The following is an 18,713-nucleotide window of genomic DNA, read 5'->3' on the forward strand; positions in this document are numbered from 1 at the left end:
CTGTCCCAGTGCCTGAAAGTTGCATAGTGGTTAGGTGCTGGACTCCGATATGGCTGACCACAGTTCAAGTCCCAGACCTGGAGGCTTGAAAATCTCTCCAGTCATGTGTACATATGCCCAGAATTGCAGGAGCAAGGACCAGCAGTTAGAGCAATGGCTATGTTGCTGAACTCCCATGTAGTCGACCGTGGTTCGAGTCCTGGACCCGGTGGCTTAAACTCACGCTGGGTGCGTGTGCGTGCGTGCCCAAGATCCCAAGAGGAGAATGGAGGAGAAGGGATTGCGGCATGACCATCACCCATGAGGGATGACTTCTCGCTTTCTGTCTCTCTGTTTCTCTCTGTCTTTCTGGGGAGCAGACGCGCCCTATAGCAGGGGAGAAACGCGCCCTATAGCAAAAACCGCCCCAAAAAAAAAAAAAAAAATCACAGGAGGAGAAGAGATGGTAGTGAGACTGTCTCCCCTGGGAGGGCGATCTCCCATTCTCCCTCCCTCTGTCTCTCTCTGTCTCTCTCCAGCTTGCGCACAGGCCCTGTGTTAAAAACCTAAAACAAAGTGGCTGTCCTGTTTTGCACTCCCTCCAGAAATGTAGGAGAGTTCCAGCTGTTCCATATCCTCAACGACACTTGGTATTAACAGTCATTTTAATCTCACCATTCTAGAAGGTTGTCGTGATACCTCATTGTGCCTTTTGCCACCGGCATCGCTTTTTCCATAAAGTGACTGTTCGATCCTTTCCTACACTTTTCATGAAGTTGTCTTTCTTTTTCCTTTTTTAAAGGTGTATGAGTTCTTTGTAAGTTTTTAAAAAATCAGATACAGGTTTGCAAATATTTCCTCCCACTCTGTGGCTTGTCTTCTCATAGTCTTAATGCAGACCTTCAAATAGCAGAGGTTTTGAACTTTGATGAAATCTAATTTATCTTTTTTTTTTTTCTTTAATGGATTGTGGTTTTGGTGTTGTTTCTAAGAAATCTTTGTCTAAATCAAAATCAGGAAGATTTTCTCCATTTTTTTTCCCCTAGGAAGTTTATAGCTTTAGTTTTGATATTTGGATCTATGGTCCATGTTGAGTTCATTTTTTTTTTTCTTGGCATCCAATTGTTTCAGACATTATTAAAGACTACCCTCTCCACTGAACCACCTTTGCATCTTTGTGGGAAGTCAGGGGCTGCAGGCGCCCGACCTCGGCTTTTATGGTCTGGTAAGTCTATTACCAGGCGGCCACTGCTCTTCGGCCTCGGAGCTTTGCTCATCTCTCCTTTGTCAGCTGCTGTCTTCTTTCCCACCATTCTTTGTGGCTTTTAAAAATGTAATTTCATCTTTTTAGAGAGGTTTTCATTTTTGAGGTTTTTTTTTTTTTTTTTTAAGGTTTTTTTTTTTTTGTTTTTTTTTTTTTTTTTTTTTTTTTTTTTTTTTTTTGCTATAGGGTGCATGTGCTTGCCGGAGAGACAGAAAGTGAGAAATCACGCCCCTCCCCCCCGGGGGGGTTGGCCATGCCGCAATCCCTTCTCCTCTCAGGATTTTGGGCAGGCACACACAAGCTGCCAGGTTCAGTACTCGAACCACGGCTGACTACATGGGAGTCCAGGGACAAAACCGTCACACCATCTGTTGGTCCCTCTTTGTGCCTTTTGCTTGTTTTACACCTTCACTGTCTTTTTAGTGGAGTGTCAGGGAGTACACATACATCTACTGTATTTAAGCAGAAGTTTATTAGTTTGTTTTTAAAATTGAGGAAAGTGAGGGCAGAGAGTGACAGACCTTTACCCAAAGCCACACAGCAAGTTAATGACAGGGCAGAGCAGGGTGGCAGGTGGTTGTCCCCAAGCAGCTCCCCACTGGGTGAGGTTGGGACCCTGGAGAGCCCTCGCAAAGATAGTGTTTTGGGAGGGGCCGTGTCTCGAACAGACCTGCTCCTGGCAGTCAGGACCCAGTGCTCAAGGATTCTGGAGCCCCGGGGACGCGGCTTCAAGTAACTTCAAGCAAAGTGAGACCTTTCGGCCCCTGAGCCTTGGTTTCCCCGTCTGGGAAATGAGCAGTGAGGGCCAGCGAGGGAGCTGCGTCGGCTACTGGGATGTGGCTACCGGGATGTGCCGCTGCGGGGAGTCAATGTCTTCCCCACAGTGACGAAGCGTCACCTTTTCCAGGGCGGGAGCCCGTTGGTGGAGCAGACCCGGGGCGCAGGGCATGGATTGCTCTGGGGCCCTTCTCCTCTGCCTGTGTCTTCTGACTGCTCGGAGCGGGACAGCAGGTGAGAGAGCTCAGCTGAGCAGGGGCAGGCCTAGCCCAGGCCCCAGACTGCGCCGCGAGAGTGGAGGCCTCAGACCAAGGGAGATTGAAAAGGTCTGCCTGTGGGGTGGCTCTGTGGCCTGGTGGGTAAGGCAGCCGGATACCACATGGCTGACCCTACGATCTGAATCCTGGGCGGGGTGATTTGTAAAACTTGCCAAGTGCTTGTGTGTGCATGCCCAAAACCCCAAAAGGAGGGCTACGGGCTCTCTGTTTCTCTCTAGTGAGCGCACACACCCTCTGGGAAAATAAAAACAAAAAAAGAAAAGAAAGAAAAAGGAGAGAGAGAAAGGTCACTTGGACTGCCTGGGGGTGGCAGCATGGTGAGCTAGAGGTCTCAGGACGGAAGGCCTAGGGCTGTGGGCTAGAGGCAGCTGAGAACTCAAGCTGGGGACTCTTGCTGCCCACAGAGACACTGGAAGAACTCCAGCGCTGGATCGAGAACATAGAGAAACCCAGGAGCCGAGCACTGGCTTTTCCCAGGGGGTGAGTGAGTTGTCCGCTCATGGCTCAGTCAGCTGTGGCCCGGGGCTGTCCCAGCGTAGGCTCCTAGCCATTCATTTATTCATTGTGCTTTTATTAAGTACCTACTGTGTGCCTAGCACTAGGTCCCAGAGATGTTCTTACCCTCATGGAGTTTATTTTCTAGAGTGGGGGTCTCTAGTTATGGGTGCCGTGAAACCAGATGCAGAATTGTAGGCCTCTCCATTTTCCTAGGAAGGAGACTCTAAGATCGTAATTGGGCTCTGAGTGAGAGGTTGATGATTGGCTAAGGCTAAGAGTTCTGACTGGGACATTTCACTTAGGAGCAGTCAGGAAAGGCTTCCTGGAGGAGGCAATAACAAATTGGGACCTGAACAAGAGTTACTCAGGACAAGGGATGGGTGGGGTGGAGAGGTAAGAACATCCCAGGAATGGTGTCCATGCAAAAGTCTGAAGGAGGGAGTAACAGGAGTGTGGAATGGGGAGGCCCTGTCCTTCAGACCACCCAGAGGCCCCTCTCACCCTCGCCCCCACTCTGAGCTCTGCCTTCTCTGGCCTCAGGCAAGTCCGTGCCCTGGAGCAGAAACTGCTGAAAGCTGACTTTCAGGGCCCCAGGCTGACCTTGCGGACGGACATCATCCAGTCTCTGGTCTTCAAGCTGGACTGCAACTTCACAGGCCTCTCACTGAGCAGCGACTCCCTGGAGCAGAACCCCAAGGTAAGAGGTGACCGGGGCATGGGGTGGCCAACTGCTTCTGCCCCAGAAGTCCCACAGAAGTTTAAGATATGGTTTCCCTGGGCTCTGCCATCCACCTCCACCCCCACCCCTGCCCAGTACAGGCTCATCCCCAAAGTGCCAGAGTTGCCTGTAAAATGGGGTGGCACTGCTGTGGGACTAGGGCAGGGGAGGTGCTCTGTGGCCCCTCCATGGCCGTGTCTTCCTGCTTTTGCCTGAAGTTGGGTGGAGGGCAGGGTGGAGGGCATTCCCCAGGGACGGCTGCAGTGGGAGAGGCCAGGTGGTCCTGCTTCCTGTAGGACCCTGCTGTTAGGCCTGCCAGATGTCTGGTGGTGACACGCTGGGTGCTGCGCTGGCTCCATGCCAGGGCCCTGTGAGTGGGGCAGATAACCCAAACCCAAGCCTGGCACAGCGTGGAGGGAAGGCCTGGGATCTCGGGAAGATTGGGAGGAAGCACGTCCTGGGCTTCCAAGAGGGCTCCCCTTCTTGCAAATAGAGGCTCTGAGGAAGGGGATACCCAGGGGTGGGCTGGGGAGTGGGGGCGGTGAAGGAGCAGGAGCTGGGTCTGCCGGCCTTGGACACCAGACTCAGCTGCCTAGGCCCCTTGCAGGCCCAGCCCTCGCACGCCATGGAGCTCCCTGCGGAGCTGACTCAGGCCGCCTGCGTGACCAGCCACAGGAAGCTGCGGCTCATCTGCGTTTACTTCTCCAGCACCTTCTTCTTCCAGGTCAGCGGGATGGTGGGCCCAGGAGGGTAGGCACTAACCCCTCCCTAGGAGCGCTGCAGGTACCCTTGCCACCACATGGCTTCTGGATGGGGACCAGGACCAGGTGGGCCCAGCCCACTGTGCACGCTGAGCCAGGCATTGCCCGTCTCTGGCTGGAGCCCTGAGAAACCGAGCAGGTGCCTGGGCAGGAGACAGGCCAAAGGCACAAGGCCCTGCCCTCGGAGAACGCTCTGTCTTCACATGCAGATCAGGACCTCTGAGGTGGAGGGTTAATACCTCGTTGACTGACTATAGAGAAAAAAAGTGACAGCGTAGTTGGGATGAGGTCACTGTGTCCCCAGTGTGCAGTGCAGGAGGGCTTCTGGAGGAGATGCCTTTCCACCCTGGCTTTGAAAGTGAGTTAGGATAGTGGAGAGGCGGGGTCTGAGACTGAGATGTACTAAATGTGCAAAGATGGGGGCAGCCCTGCCGTGCATGTGAAAGGCAGGAAGACCGGGCTGAGGAAGGAGGGCTCAGGCTTCCATCAGGGTATTCCCGTGTCCCTTCCCTCAACCCTTCCTCTGCTGCCCTTCCAGGATGACGACAACTCATCCCTGCTCAATAACTATGTCCTGGGGGCCCAGCTGGACCACGGACACGTGAGCAACCTCAGGGAGACGGTCAACATCAGTTTCTGGCACAACCAGAGCCTGGTACTGTGGGGGGCACCCCCTTCCCTTCCCATCCTTCCCCCCTGCGGAAGCTCACTGGGAGGACTGTGCATTCTTAATTGTGTCCCATCTTTTCACGGTGCCCATGGCAACCCCCTCCCCTGCAAGAGAATGCCCTTGCTCTAGGGCCAGCAGGTGGCGTGGTGGGGAAGGCGTTGGTCTCCCACATGGCCGACTATGGTTTGAGTCTCAGACCTGATGGCTTGAAAATCACACTGGGAGTATGTGCGTGCGTGCCCCAGATCCTGAGAGGAGAGCGGAGAAGAAAGGATTACAGTGTGACCATCCCACGCGGAGAGTGATTTCTCACTTTCCCTCCCTCTGTCTTTCTCTGATGCATGAACATGCCCTATGGCAAAAAGCTAAAAAATAATAGCAGAATGCCCTTGGCTTCATTTCTGTGACTGCCTGGGGACACCCTTGCCCCTTCCTTGTGGTTTGCTGTGGCACTGCTGTGCCCTTTCCCCACCCTCCACTCACACCGCTTCCTTCAGAGCTGCCTATGGATAAGCCTATCTGCCCCCACTAGCCTTGGGTCTGAGCCATGGCTGTCCCCACAGGGAGGACCTGCAAGGGCATTGCTGGGCTGTGCCTACCTGCTGTGTAAAGTCCAGACCTGGGCACTCAGGATTCCACAGTGCTTTTTTTTTTTTTCTGGCCTCAGGCAAGTCCGTGCCCTGGAGCAGAAACTGCTGAAAGCTGACTTTCAGGGCCCCAGGCTGACCTTGCGGACGGACATCATCCAGTCTCTGGTCTTCAAGCTGGACTGCAACTTCACAGGCCTCTCACTGAGCAGCGACTCCCTGGAGCAGAACCCCAAGGTAAGAGGTGACCGGGGCATGGGGTGGCCAACTGCTTCTGCCCCAGAAGTCCCACAGAAGTTTAAGATATGGTTTCCCTGGGCTCTGCCATCCACCTCCACCCCCACCCCTGCCCAGTACAGGCTCATCCCCAAAGTGCCAGAGTTGCCTGTAAAATGGGGTGGCACTGCTGTGGGACTAGGGCAGGGGAGGTGCTCTGTGGCCCCTCCATGGCCGTGTCTTCCTGCTTTTGCCTGAAGTTGGGTGGAGGGCAGGGTGGAGGGCATTCCCCAGGGACGGCTGCAGTGGGAGAGGCCAGGTGGTCCTGCTTCCTGTAGGACCCTGCTGTTAGGCCTGCCCGATGTCTGGTGGTGACACGCTGGGTGCTGCGCTGGCTCCATGCCAGGGCCCTGTGAGTGGGGCAGATAACCCAAACCCAAGCCTGGTACAGCGTGGAGGGAAGGCCTGGGATCTCGGGAAGATTGGGAGGAAGCACGTCCTGGGCTTCCAAGAGGGCTCCCCTTCTTGCAAATAGAGGCTCTGAGGAAGGGGATACCCAGGGGTGGGCTGGGGAGTGGGGGCGGTGAAGGAGCAGGAGCTGGGTCTGCCGGCCTTGGACACCAGACTCAGCTGCCTAGGCCCCTTGCAGGCCCAGCCCTCGCACGCCATGGAGCTCCCTGCGGAGCTGACTCAGGCCGCCTGCGTGACCAGCCACAGGAAGCTGCGGCTCATCTGCGTTTACTTCTCCAGCACCTTCTTCTTCCAGGTCAGCGGGATGGTGGGCCCAGGAGGGTAGGCACTAACCCCTCCCTAGGAGCGCTGCAGGTACCCTTGCCACCACATGGCTTCTGGATGGGGACCAGGACCAGGTGGGCCCAGCCCACTGTGCACGCTGAGCCAGGCATTGCCCGTCTCTGGCTGGAGCCCTGAGAAACCGAGCAGGTGCCTGGGCAGGAGACAGGCCAAAGGCACAAGGCCCTGCCCTTGGAGAACGCTCTGTCTTCACATGCAGATCAGGACCTCTGAGGTGGAGGGTTAATACCTCGTTGACTGACTATAGAGAAAAAAAGTGACAGCGGAGTTGGGATGGGGTCACTGTGTCCCCAGTGTGCAGTGCAGGAGGGCTTCTGGAGGAGATGCCTTTCCACCCTGGCTTTGAAAGTGAGTTAGGATAGTGGAGAGGCGGGGTCTGAGACTGAGATGTACTAAATGCGCAAAGATGGGGGCAGCCCTGCCGTGCATGTGAAAGGCAGGAAGACCGGGCTGAGGAAGGAGGGCTCAGGCTTCCATCAGGGTATTCCCGTGTCCCTTCCCTCAACCCTTCCTCTGCTGCCCTTCCAGGATGACGACAACTCATCCCTGCTCAATAACTATGTCCTGGGGGCCCAGCTGGACCACGGACACGTGAGCAACCTCAGGGAGACGGTCAACATCAGTTTCTGGCACAACCAGAGCCTGGTACCGTGTGGGGCACCCCCTTCCCTTCCCATCCTTCCCCCCTGCGGAAGCTCACTGGGAGGACTGTGCATTCTTAATTGTGTCCCATCTTTACACGGTGCCCATGGCAACCCCCTCCCCTGCAAGAGAATGCCCTTGCTCTAGGGCCAGCAGGTGGCGTGGTGGGGAAGGCGTTGGTCTCCCACATGGCCGACTATGGTTTGAGTCTCAGACCTGATGGCTTGGAAAACACACTGGGAGTAGTATGTGCGTGCGTGCCCCAGATCCTGAGAGGAGAGCGGAGAAGAAAGGATTACAGTGTGACCATCCCACGCGGAGAGTGATTTCTCACTTTCCCTCCCTCTGTCTTTCTCTGATGCATGAACATGCCCTATGGCAAAAAGCTAAAAAATAATAGCAGAATGCCCTTGGCTTCATTTCTGTGACTGCCTGGGGACACCCTTGCCCCTTCCTTGTGGTTTGCTGTGGCACTGCTGTGCCCTTTCCCCACCCTCCACTCACACCGCTTCCTTCAGAGCTGCCTATGGATAAGCCTATCTGCCCCCACTAGCCTTGGGTCTGAGCCATGGCTGTCCCCACAGGGAGGACCTGCAAGGGCATTGCTGGGCTGTGCCTACCTGCTGTGTAAAGTCCAGACCTGGGCACTCAGGATTCCACAGTGCTTTTTTTTTTTTAATTGCCAGAGGGCTTGTGCACTCATCAGAGAGAGAGACAGAGAGATGGAGAGGAAGAAAGCAGCCCGCAATGGGGCATGGTCACGCTGCAACCCCTTCTCCACTTCTCCATCCTGTTGGGTTTAGGGCATGCGTGCCTGGTGTGTCTTTAAGCCACTGGGGCCCAGGAGTTGAGCCGCAGCCGGTCATGTGGGATCTTGCTGCCTTAACCACGAGGCTGTGGGGCAGACCTCACATTGCCTTTCATTTTTCCACCGTCCAAATGGCTTGGGTGTAGATGATCCCAATTAAAAAAATTATTTGTTGTTATTATTATTTTTAATTTGACCAGAGAGAGAAAGGGAAAGTGAGACAGTGAGCCACCAGGTCTTGGACTCGGATCACAGTCAGCCATGTGGGAGTCTAACACCTCACCCACTGCGCCACCTACCGACCCCAGATGATCCCATTTTGTCCATCAAAGAACTGAGGCTCTGAAAAACTTGGCAACTTGCTCGGATTACTCTGCGAGTCAGTCCCTAGTGTGGGTGGGGCTGGAATCCAGGACTGTCTGAAGTCAAAGCCCAGCCAGTGTCTTGGAGAGTATTGACAAGTGTGCTGAGTCACCGTTAGCCCCCATGACTCCCAGACCCTGATCTGCGGCCATTGTCTGCACTCTCTTGATGCCAGTATCTCCCCTCAGGAAGACTACACAGTGACCTGTGTCTTCTGGAACGAGGGAGCCAGCAAGCATTACTGGGGGGCCTGGAGCCCCGAGGGTTGTCGCACAGAGCAGCCTTCACGTTCCCAGGTGCTCTGCCACTGTAACCACCTCACCTACTTTGCTGTTCTCATGGTATGCATGCACCAACCTGGGTGAGGGGCCAGAGCTGCAGAGGGCCCATGTCTGTGTCAGAGCAAGGCAAAAGTTGTGCAAGGGACAGACAGTCTGATTCAAATAGAAAAAAAGGGGGAATAAAAAGAAACTTATGAGCTTGCATTTCTGAGAAGGCTGGGGTTAAGTTTCAGGCATGGTTTGATCCAGGAGCTCAATATCACTCAGACAGGATTCTCTGTCTCTCAGCTGTGCTTGTTCTGTGCTGGCTTAGGCCTCAGACAGAATTTTCCCGTAGGGTAATAATAATAATCTCACGTTTAGGCCAGTGGAGTGGAAGTTTCTCTTACTCAGTCCTGCCAGCCAGTCGTGGGGTTGAGTCCTATCTGCATAACGTGTGTCACGTGCTCATCCCTGATCGGCCACTGTGGTTAGGAGGTGGGGGGGCTCTGGTAGGCCGGGGCTGGTGCACCTGTCTGCGCACAGACGGAGAAGTGGTGGGCCCACTGGTGTGGTGGGAGTGAGGAAGGGAAGGGTCTCAAAGAAGGAGAGATGGGCACTGTGGGAGCCAGAAGGGAAGTCGCCATGCCTTCCCTGGCCTCAGGCAAACCAGGATTGGGGCCGCACTCATGGGAAGGGGACTTGAAGCTGGGGTCTCGGGAGGTCTCTCCGAATGAGCCCTGGGAGGGCATTTCCACCCTTCTGGCCTGCAGCGCCCCCTCCCTCCCGCAGCAATTCTCCACGGCCCCGGTCCCTGCAGAGTTGCTGGCGCCTCTCACGTACATCTCCCTGGTGGGCTGCAGCATCTCCATCGTGGCCTCGCTGCTCACTGTCCTGCTGCACTTCCAGACCAGGTACACCCCAGTTGTGCACCAGCCTGCCCATCCCACCCCTCTCAGCACAGCCTTCTGGTCCTCGTGGTCCCCGAGCAGGGTGGGCCTCTTCAGAGGGTGGGGCGGGAGGCAGGGTGCCAGTGACTGCTGTGCGTCCTGGCCGTAGTTTGTCCATTGTGGAGGTGTCTCTGTGAGCCCAGAGGGTGCACTGCATGAGCCCCAGGGCCATGGAGGGCCATGCTCCCACCCGTAGGAAGCAGAGTGATTCCATAACACGCATCCACATGAACCTGCACACCTCCGTGCTGGGCCTGAACGTCGCCTTCCTGTTGAGTCCCGAGCTGGCCATGCCCCCCGTGCCCCAGGCTGCATGCACGGTGCTGGCCGCCATCCTGCACTACATGCTGCTCAGCTGTCTCACCTGGATGGCCATTGAAGGCTTCCACCTCTACCTGCTCCTCGGGCGCGTCTACAACATCTACATCCGCAGATACATGCTCAAGCTCTGTGCAGTGGGCTGGGGTAAGTGCAGCATCTGTCCCCTGCCCCTCCTGAGGCCACCACTACCCATCACCCTCATCTCCAACGCCACCATTGCCACCACCACATCCACTGCCTTCACCTTCAACACCACCATCACCACCACCACTGCCCTCACCTCAAATGCCACTGTGACCACTACTACCACATCCATTACCCTCACCTCCAACACAACCATCACCACCACCTCCACATCCACTGCCCTCACCTCCAATAGCTCCACCACCATCACCACTACCCTCACCTCCAACATCACCATCACCCCTACCACATCTACTGCCCTCACCTCCACCACTATCCTCACTTCCAACACCACCATTGTTACCATGCCACCACGACACTCACCTCCAACATCACCATCACCACCGCCACTACCCTCACTTCCAACACCACCATCACCCCCACCACATCCACTACCACATTCACTACCCTCACCGCCAATACCTCCACCACTGCTGTCCTTACCTCCAGCACTGCCCTCACTTCCAACACCATCATTGACACCACACCATTTCCCTTACCTCCAACACCACCACCACCCTCACCTCTACCACCATTGCCACCACCACTACCTTCGCCTCTAACAGCACCACTACCACCACTGCTACCCTCACCTCCATCACCACCCTTGCCACCACCACTACCCTCACCTCCATCACCACTGTCACCACCACTATATCCACTACCTTTGCCTCCAGTACCACTATCATCACTTCCACTACCCTCACCTCCAACACTATCATCGCCACCATCACTATCCTCACCACCCTCACCTCCAACACTATCATCGCCACCATCACTATCCTCACCACCCTCACCTCCAACACTATCATCGCCACCCTCACTATCCTCACCACCCTCACCTCCAACACTATCATTGCCACCTCCACTGCCCTCACCTCCAATGCTATCATTGCCACCATCACTTCCTCGCCACCAGCACCACCACCTCTGCTACCCTCACCTCTAACACTGCCCCTGCCACCTCCACCACCCTCACTTCCGACACCACCCTCACTGTCACCACTACCTCCACTCTCTTTCCTCTGGCAGAACCAGCACTCCTCTTCCAGCTTGACCATCACTGCTACCACGTCTCCACCTCCACCTCCACTGTTTCTGCCTCTACTTCCGATACCCCCATCGCCTTCATCACCATCACCTCCGTCACCACCACGTCTTTATCCTCATCCTCACCGCTGTCTCACCACTATCGCCGGCACTCCACCCCCCTCTCAGCCACGTTCTTCATGTCTCTATTTCCTCACGTGTTCCCTGACTCTCCCTGTTATTGTAGCTTCCCACAGCTGTCTCCCCTGTGGACCCCCACTCTTGCCACTACCATTCCATCACACAGCCGGAGCCTCAGAATGGCGCCTACCCCACCCTGGCCCAATGGAGTTCTGGTTTAGCAGCCCAGGGACCCATGGACAGCCCTCCTGAGCCTCTGTTCCCCACCCCCCAGGGGTCCCAGCCCTCCTGGTGCTGCCCCTCCTTGCTGCCAAGAGCTCAGTGTATGGACCCTACTCGATCCCCCTCTCTGGCACCCAGGAAAACGGCACAGCCTTCCAGAACACTTCCATGTGAGTACCCTCTGAGCCGTGGCAGCTCCCTGGCTCTGGCTGAGGGCCACGTGGGCCTGGGGCTCTGAACAGGGTATCCCATAGGGCATCCGACAGGCAAAGCGTTGGCCATGGGTCCCATGGGGTGTCTGACGGGCAAGGCGCTGGCCGTGGGTCAGAGGGGGAGCTGTGGCTCCGATAGGGCCAGGTTTCCACGGGACTTTGCTGCCTCCCTCTGCTGGATCCGGGAGGTGTCCTGCCCGGGTGGTCTTGAGTTCTGTGCTAACGCTTGAAAGCCATGGGCCAGACACCAGCACCTCCATGCAGCCGGGCCTGTGCCTCCTGCCAGCTTATGGCCACATAGCGGCCAACCTCCAGGCCCTGCTGGGCCAAGCTTAGCCTGCACCTGGCCTGTCCTCTCTACACTGCCGTGCCTTGCGTGCTCAGGGCCTGACTCTTCTGAGCCCCGCCAGGCATGTGACACCTCTCCCCCTCAGAGGAGAGAGTTAGGGCCTGGGCCGGGGCTGGGGGCAGTGAAGCACTGCGGGATGGGCTTGGCATGTGCAGGGATGCATGGAGAGGTAACAGTGGGGTGCTCGCGGGGCCTGGGGACAGACTGCTACTGTCACTTCCAACCTCTGCTATGTCTCCTGTGTTCTAGGACACGGCATTTTTGATGACCATGACACCATGACACATTTCTTTTTAATTATGGTCAGGCAATTAAATGCTTACCAGAGACAGAGACAGAGGGGGGAGAGGGAGAAAGCACCCCCCATGGGGTGTGGTCATGCCACAATCGCTTCTCCCTCATTTCTCTATCCTGTCAGGATTTAGGGCCTAAATGCACACATACCCAGCATGCTTTTCAAGCTACTGAGGCCAGGAGTTGAACAGCGGTCAGCCATGGGAGATCCAGCTTCCTAACCACTAGGCTATAGGGTCAGCCCTTATGTGACACGTCTCTACAGCCAAATGTAGACTGACCTAAGAAACTCCTGCAGTCCAGCACCGGCTTGCTCACCAAGTCTTGTTTCATTTATTCATTTATTTATTTATCTATTTATTGAGAGATATTTGTTATAGGGTATGTATACTTGCTAGAGACAGAGAGAGACAGAAAGTGAGAAATCACCCTCCCAGGAAGGATGGCCACACTACAATCCCTTCTCCACTCTCCTCTCAGGATTTGGGGCATGCATGCACACACGCCCGGCATGTGGTCAACTACAGGGAAGTCCAACAATGTAACCATTACGCCATCTGCTGGTCCCAGCCCCACGTTCTTTTCCCCGCCTTGACCGACACAAGCTATATTGAGGACAGACCCCCAGCAGGCCTGTGTGTCAGCACCCCTATTCCTCACAGCGAGGGTAGGGCCTGTTGTCAGCCCATTTCACAGCGAGGACAGCTGAGGCACAGGCAGCTCGAGAACCTGCCCAAGGACAGCCAGCCAGTCAGGGTGGAGCTGGGACTTACTCACAGGCTGCTGGCTCTAGAGCCCACCCCGTCACCACTGCGCCCCACATCCCTCAGGCACCAAGAGGGGAGATGAGATAAGCCCCTTTGCTGCGAGGGTCCAGCTGATGTCTTAGTGGGGACGTGGCTCTGGTCCCTGCAGAGATGGAGGCTGTCATACAATATGTGACATGGACAGAAGGGCTGAAGTGACACACCCATGGGACAGGAAGCACATTCATGTATGGACATTCAAGGGTTCCCACCCAAGGGGAGTGTCTCCCCAAGTCCTCCTTGCTCTCCCTCTCCCCTCAGGAAACAATGACCCTGAATTTTGTGACTTTTATTCTTTTTTTTTTTTTTTTTTACAGAGAGATTTTTTGCTATAGGGTGTATGCACTTGTTGGAGAGACAGAGAAAGACAGAGAGACAGAGAGAAATCACCTCCCAGGATGGCTATGCCACAACCCCTTCTCCATTCTCTCGGGATGTGGAGCGTGCACACACACGCACCCGGCTTCAGTTTCAAGCCTCTAGGTCTAGGACTTGAACCACGGTCGGCCATGTGGTAGTCCAGCGACATAACCATTATGCCATCTGCTGGTCCTGTAACCTTTATTCTTACGCTTTAAAAATCGCTTGCTAGATATACATGTAGTCCTAAGCACAAACAATCCTAAAAAAACAAAGCCACCCTCGGAAGTCATTCAGGTGTCTGCTGACAGGCCCTGGACTGAGACATGGCGGCAAGAGCCCCATGGGTGTGCGGTAGCAGGGAGAGTCAATGAGCCGCAACTGCACTTGGTGGTTTGGAGAATCCCCAAATAACGTCTGAGGACACTGGCGACTGCAGTGCAGGTGACTGTGACAGGGCATGACTTTGCTTCTGACTAGTGTGTGTTCCTGAGCCAGTGCCTCAGTTTCCTCACCTGCGGCAGGGGTCGGGGGGCGGTGGTTATGCCCCTGCCTCATGGGGTCATGAGGACTTGATGGGGTTATCAGGGTAATGCCTGTGACCCGGGGTCTGACTGGGTAGAAGGCGGCAGCTCTCTGGAAGGTGTTTCTGGGGAGCTGAAGGCCTGCAGGGCCAAGGGCCAGGACAGGCACAGCCCCTGGTGGGGTGTTCCTGCTGCCCCCAGGCCTCACATGGAACACCCCCCTCCACCAAGCCACGACACGCAGTTGTTTAGGAGAGAGCCTGTTGGCCCGGTCTGGGAGGGAAAGGGGTCCTGGCGTGAGGTGTCCTGTTGCAGAGATAGCGACAACCACGTGGTGAGGTGAGAGGGGAAGTTTCCAGGAAGGAGGAGCCTGGGCCCGTGATTCATAACAATACTACACGGGCCAGCAGGTGGCTGACTATAGTTCTTAAGGCACTGGACTCCCATGTGGCTGACCATAGTTCAAGTCCTGGACCTGGTAGCTTCAAACACTGGGGGGTGTATGTGTGTGCCCAAAATCCCACGAGAAGAAGGGATTGTGGCATGGCCATTCCCCCAGGGGGGTGATTTCTTGCTTTCTGTCTCTCTGTTCCTTTGTCTCTCTCCGTGTTTCTGGTGAGCGTGCACACCTATAGCAAAAATCTCTCAAAAAAAACATCACCATGAATTGGCTATGCATAGGGCTGGCTGTGGGAGGAGGAGGAGTCAAAGGGGAGCAGGTGGAGGGGAGAGATTTCAGTCGGGAGAGAGGCACTGAGGTACGGAGTCTGCTGCAGCTGGAAACTAGACATGGGTTCAGAAAGGGGACTGAAGTGGCAGGTGGGTCCTGTGGTGCTGACTGGCTAGAAAGCTGGGTGGGGGGCTTTGCTATTTGTGGTTGGACAAGACAGAATGAGCCTGAGCTGGGAGGACCTGGTCGGGTTCAGGAGGGAGGCCAGAGGCTCTGGCCTCCCGGGGCCTTGCAGCCACACTCACCCTGTTCTCCTCCGTGGCAGGTGCTGGTTGCGCAGCTCCCTAGCACACGCGGTCCTGGTTATGGGCTATGGTGGCCTCACGTGTCTCTTCAACCTGGTGGTGCTGACCTGGGCTCTGCAGGCCCTGCGCAGGCTGCGGGTGCAGAGGAGGGCGCCAGGTGCCCGGGCCTGCCAGGACACTGTCACCGTGCTGGGCCTCACCGTGCTGCTGGGCACCACCTGGGCCCTGGCCTTCTTCTCCTTCGGCGTCTTCTTTCTGCCCCAGCTCTTCCTCTTCACCATCTTCAACTCGCTCTATGGTAAGGCCTGGGGCTGCCCTGGTGGGAGCTCCAGGGTCATGTGCAGCTAGACGAAGCCCATAGCCCAAGGGTTTCCGGTAGCTCCCATGCTCCACCCAGGGGAAAGGGTGCTGGCTTCCAACAGTGAGGGATTCTGGGAGTTCCCTGGGGCTCAGGGAGGCCCAACTCACTGCAGCTGTGGAGCTGCCTAGTGCTGGCGTGAATTGTGGCATGGCCATTCCCCCAGGGGGGTGATTTCTTGCTTTCTGTCTCTCTGTTCCTTTGTCTCTCTCCGTGTTTCTGGTGAGCGTGCACACCTATAGCAAAAATCTCTCAAAAAAAACATCACCATGAATTGGCTATGCATAGGGCTGGCTGTGGGAGGAGGAGGAGTCAAAGGGGAGCAGGTGGAGGGGAGAGATTTCAGTCGGGAGAGAGGCACTGAGGTACGGAGTCTGCTGCAGCTGGAAACTAGACATGGGTTCAGAAAGGGGACTGAAGTGGCAGGTGGGTCCTGTGGTGCTGACTGGCTAGAAAGCTGGGTGGGGGGCTTTGCTATTTGTGGTTGGACAAGACAGAATGAGCCTGAGCTGGGAGGACCTGGTCGGGTTCAGGAGGGAGGCCAGAGGCTCTGGCCTCCCGGGGCCTTGCAGCCACACTCACCCTGTTCTCCTCCGTGGCAGGTGCTGGTTGCGCAGCTCCCTAGCACACGCGGTCCTGGTTATGGGCTATGGTGGCCTCACGTGTCTCTTCAACCTGGTGGTGCTGACCTGGGCTCTGCAGGCCCTGCGCAGGCTGCGGGTGCAGAGGAGGGCGCCAGGTGCCCGGGCCTGCCAGGACACTGTCACCGTGCTGGGCCTCACCGTGCTGCTGGGCACCACCTGGGCCCTGGCCTTCTTCTCCTTCGGCGTCTTCTTTCTGCCCCAGCTCTTCCTCTTCACCATCTTCAACTCGCTCTATGGTAAGGCCTGGGGCTGCCCTGGTGGGAGCTCCAGGGTCATGTGCAGCTAGACGAAGCCCATAGCCCAAGGGTTTCCGGTAGCTCCCATGCTCCACCCAGGGGAAAGGGTGCTGGCTTCCAACAGTGAGGGATTCTGGGAGTTCCCTGGGGCTCAGGGAGGCCCAACTCACTGCAGCTGTGGAGCTGCCTAGTGCTGGCGTGAAACCCATGCTGCTCTGTGGCCCTCCCGCTAACCAGCTTTGTGCTTGCAGGTTTCTTCCTCTTCCTGTGGTTCTGCTCCCAGAGGTGCCGCGCAGAGGCAGAGGCCAAAGCCGAGGCAGAGATGGAGGCCTTCAGCTCCTCCCAGACGACACGATAGCTTGAGCCTCCAGACCTGGAACCCTCTGCCTCACCTCTCCGTCTGCCTGCAACCCGCGCTCTGACTCCTACCAGAGAAGGTAGCAGGCTTGCTGCTGCTGATGCCAGAGGCCGTCCTGCCCCCGGGAAGCTTTTCCACCTCTGTGACCTTCCCAAGCACAGAGGGCGGGCCACTGCGCTGTCTCCCCTGGTGCTCTGCTTTGGGATGTGTCCCACCCCACCTGGCTGCTGTGAGCTTTGTCCTGCTGCCTGGGCTGGCCAGGCCTGTGGACGGAGCACGGGCCGGGGAGCCAGGAGGCCTGGCTCTGAGTCTCTTCTCATGGACCTCAGTTTCCATGTCTGTGACATAGGGACAAGTGGCACTGGTCTTGCCTAACACACGAAAACTGAAATCAGACCAGGGAGGAGACATGTCAGAGTGGAGTGGGATTTCTTATGAACGCCACTGGCCTGCTGGGGATGGGGTCTTGAGCAGCCTGCCCTGGAAGCACCTGCTGGTCCCTGATACCTTTCTCCTGAAGAGGGCCAGGTGACATCTCAGCCTGGGGTCCCCACCAGTGCTTAGAGACCCACTTGGTGTCAGGATTCACCAGCCTTTGCCTGGGTCCTCTTTTCCTTTAACCCCTCTAGATAGGATGACCCAAACCCTAAGCCCACCCTTCCCAAAGATAGGAAGTCCAGTCCTGCCCAGAGGCTGCAAATCTGACGCCCCCATCACCGCTGCCTTCCCTCCTCCTGCTCTTCCTCCTCCATCACCAGCAAAGATCAGGACGCCTCCTAGCTGAGCCAGCGGGACGCCAGTGGCTGGCTATTTAAAGACTGGACAGGATTGCATTTCCTCTGGTAGGATGAGGGTGCGGATTCGAAATCCCAAGTTTTCGCCACAGTCATGGGCACCCTAGCCCTAGACCTGGCGTCAGACTGCGCTCACGGAGCCAGTGCTTTTCCCAGGATGAACACCAGGGGGCGCTGATGATCTACGTGCACAGGCCTTTGGTGCTAACCCTACGTCTGGAAACGCGGCAAAGTTCTGCGGACTTGATGGGCCGGCCGGCTGGAGGGGCTGCTTACCTCCAGGACTGCCTGCTGAGGAGACTGCAGGAGGAAATGCCACTCCTGCTTCCATGGCCATTTGTCCCTTCCCAGTGCGGCTGTCTGCTCTTGGGGCTTGCTCCTGACATAGAGCAGAATGGCGGGCAGGCTTGACTCCCAGGGCCATCAGTCAGATCTTATGACTGTCTCAGGGAACTGGGGCTGGATCCCTTTTCTCCCAGGAGCATCCTCTGCCCTTCCCTACATTTAAAATATATTTTTATTTTTATTATTTTTAGTTTGCTATAGTGCACATGTGCTCACCAGAGACAGAGAGAGAGAGAGAGGATGTGAGAAATAACCCCACAGGGAATGGCCACACCACAATCCTTTCTCCTGTATTGTCCTCTTGGGATTTTGAGCCTACATACACACATGCCCCACATGTTTTTCTAGCCGCCAGGTCGGGGATTTGAACCGCACAGTCGGCCATGTGGGATTCAGCCACCTTAACGACCATGCAACCTGCTGGCCCCCCTCTACATTGGTTCAATTAGCCCTTCACCAGCTGGTGAGTGGTGCCGGCTCTGGAGCCAGAATGTCTAGGCTCAAACGCCAGCTCTGCTATTTGTCAGCTGTGTGACTGTGAACGAGTCACTCAGCCTCTCTGAGCCTTTGTCTTCCCATCTGTGAAAGAGGGGCAGTGGCAGTACTTCTTTTGAAGATTAGCTACAAGAATTCCTATAAAGAGGCTTACAAGGTATAAACACTCAACAGTGGTTGGTATTATTGTTACTAGTACTTCTGCTATTGTTGTGCTGTCAACCGAGTCTCACAGGTGGACCTCTCTGAGCCCCAGGGCCAGGTCTGCTCAGAGGCCCCGTTCCTCCCTAGCATGTCCTGCCATCCCTCAGTTTTGTCACCCCCTCTCCCCTGTCCCAGAGGGGCCTCTGCTCCAGCCTTGCTGGCCTTTGCCGTTCTAGGAATGCCCCCCACATGGCACAGTCTCCAGGTGTCACCTCATAGCCCCTCCCCTCAACTGCCCAAACTTCTGATCTGTTTAATTCCGGGTGTTCATCTATGTCT

The 18,713-nt window shown here is 56.1% G+C and overlaps 1 protein-coding gene across 1 annotated transcript; it reads left to right on the forward strand.

Moving 5' to 3' along the window:
* The first annotated feature begins 454 nt into the window (after positions 1–454).
* On the forward strand, positions 455–18,001 carry ADGRG5 (adhesion G protein-coupled receptor G5). Its single transcript, XM_006148427.3, has 12 exons — positions 455–1,204; positions 2,151–2,254; positions 2,703–2,778; positions 3,337–3,493; positions 4,122–4,238; positions 4,814–4,930; positions 8,563–8,715; positions 9,427–9,548; positions 9,781–10,049; positions 11,533–11,650; positions 15,021–15,298; positions 16,490–18,001. Exons 1-12 carry the CDS (start codon positions 1,197–1,199, stop codon positions 16,594–16,596), a joined length of 1,626 nt encoding a protein of 541 aa, XP_006148489.1. The 5' UTR covers positions 455–1,196; the 3' UTR covers positions 16,597–18,001.
* The last annotated feature ends 712 nt before the right edge of the window (positions 18,002–18,713 follow it).

Source organism: Tupaia chinensis, unplaced genomic scaffold (assembly GCF_000334495.1).
Source record: "Tupaia chinensis unplaced genomic scaffold, TupChi_1.0 Scaffold000235_1, whole genome shotgun sequence".
In the NCBI taxonomy this organism is placed as follows: domain Eukaryota; kingdom Metazoa; phylum Chordata; class Mammalia; order Scandentia; family Tupaiidae; genus Tupaia; species Tupaia belangeri.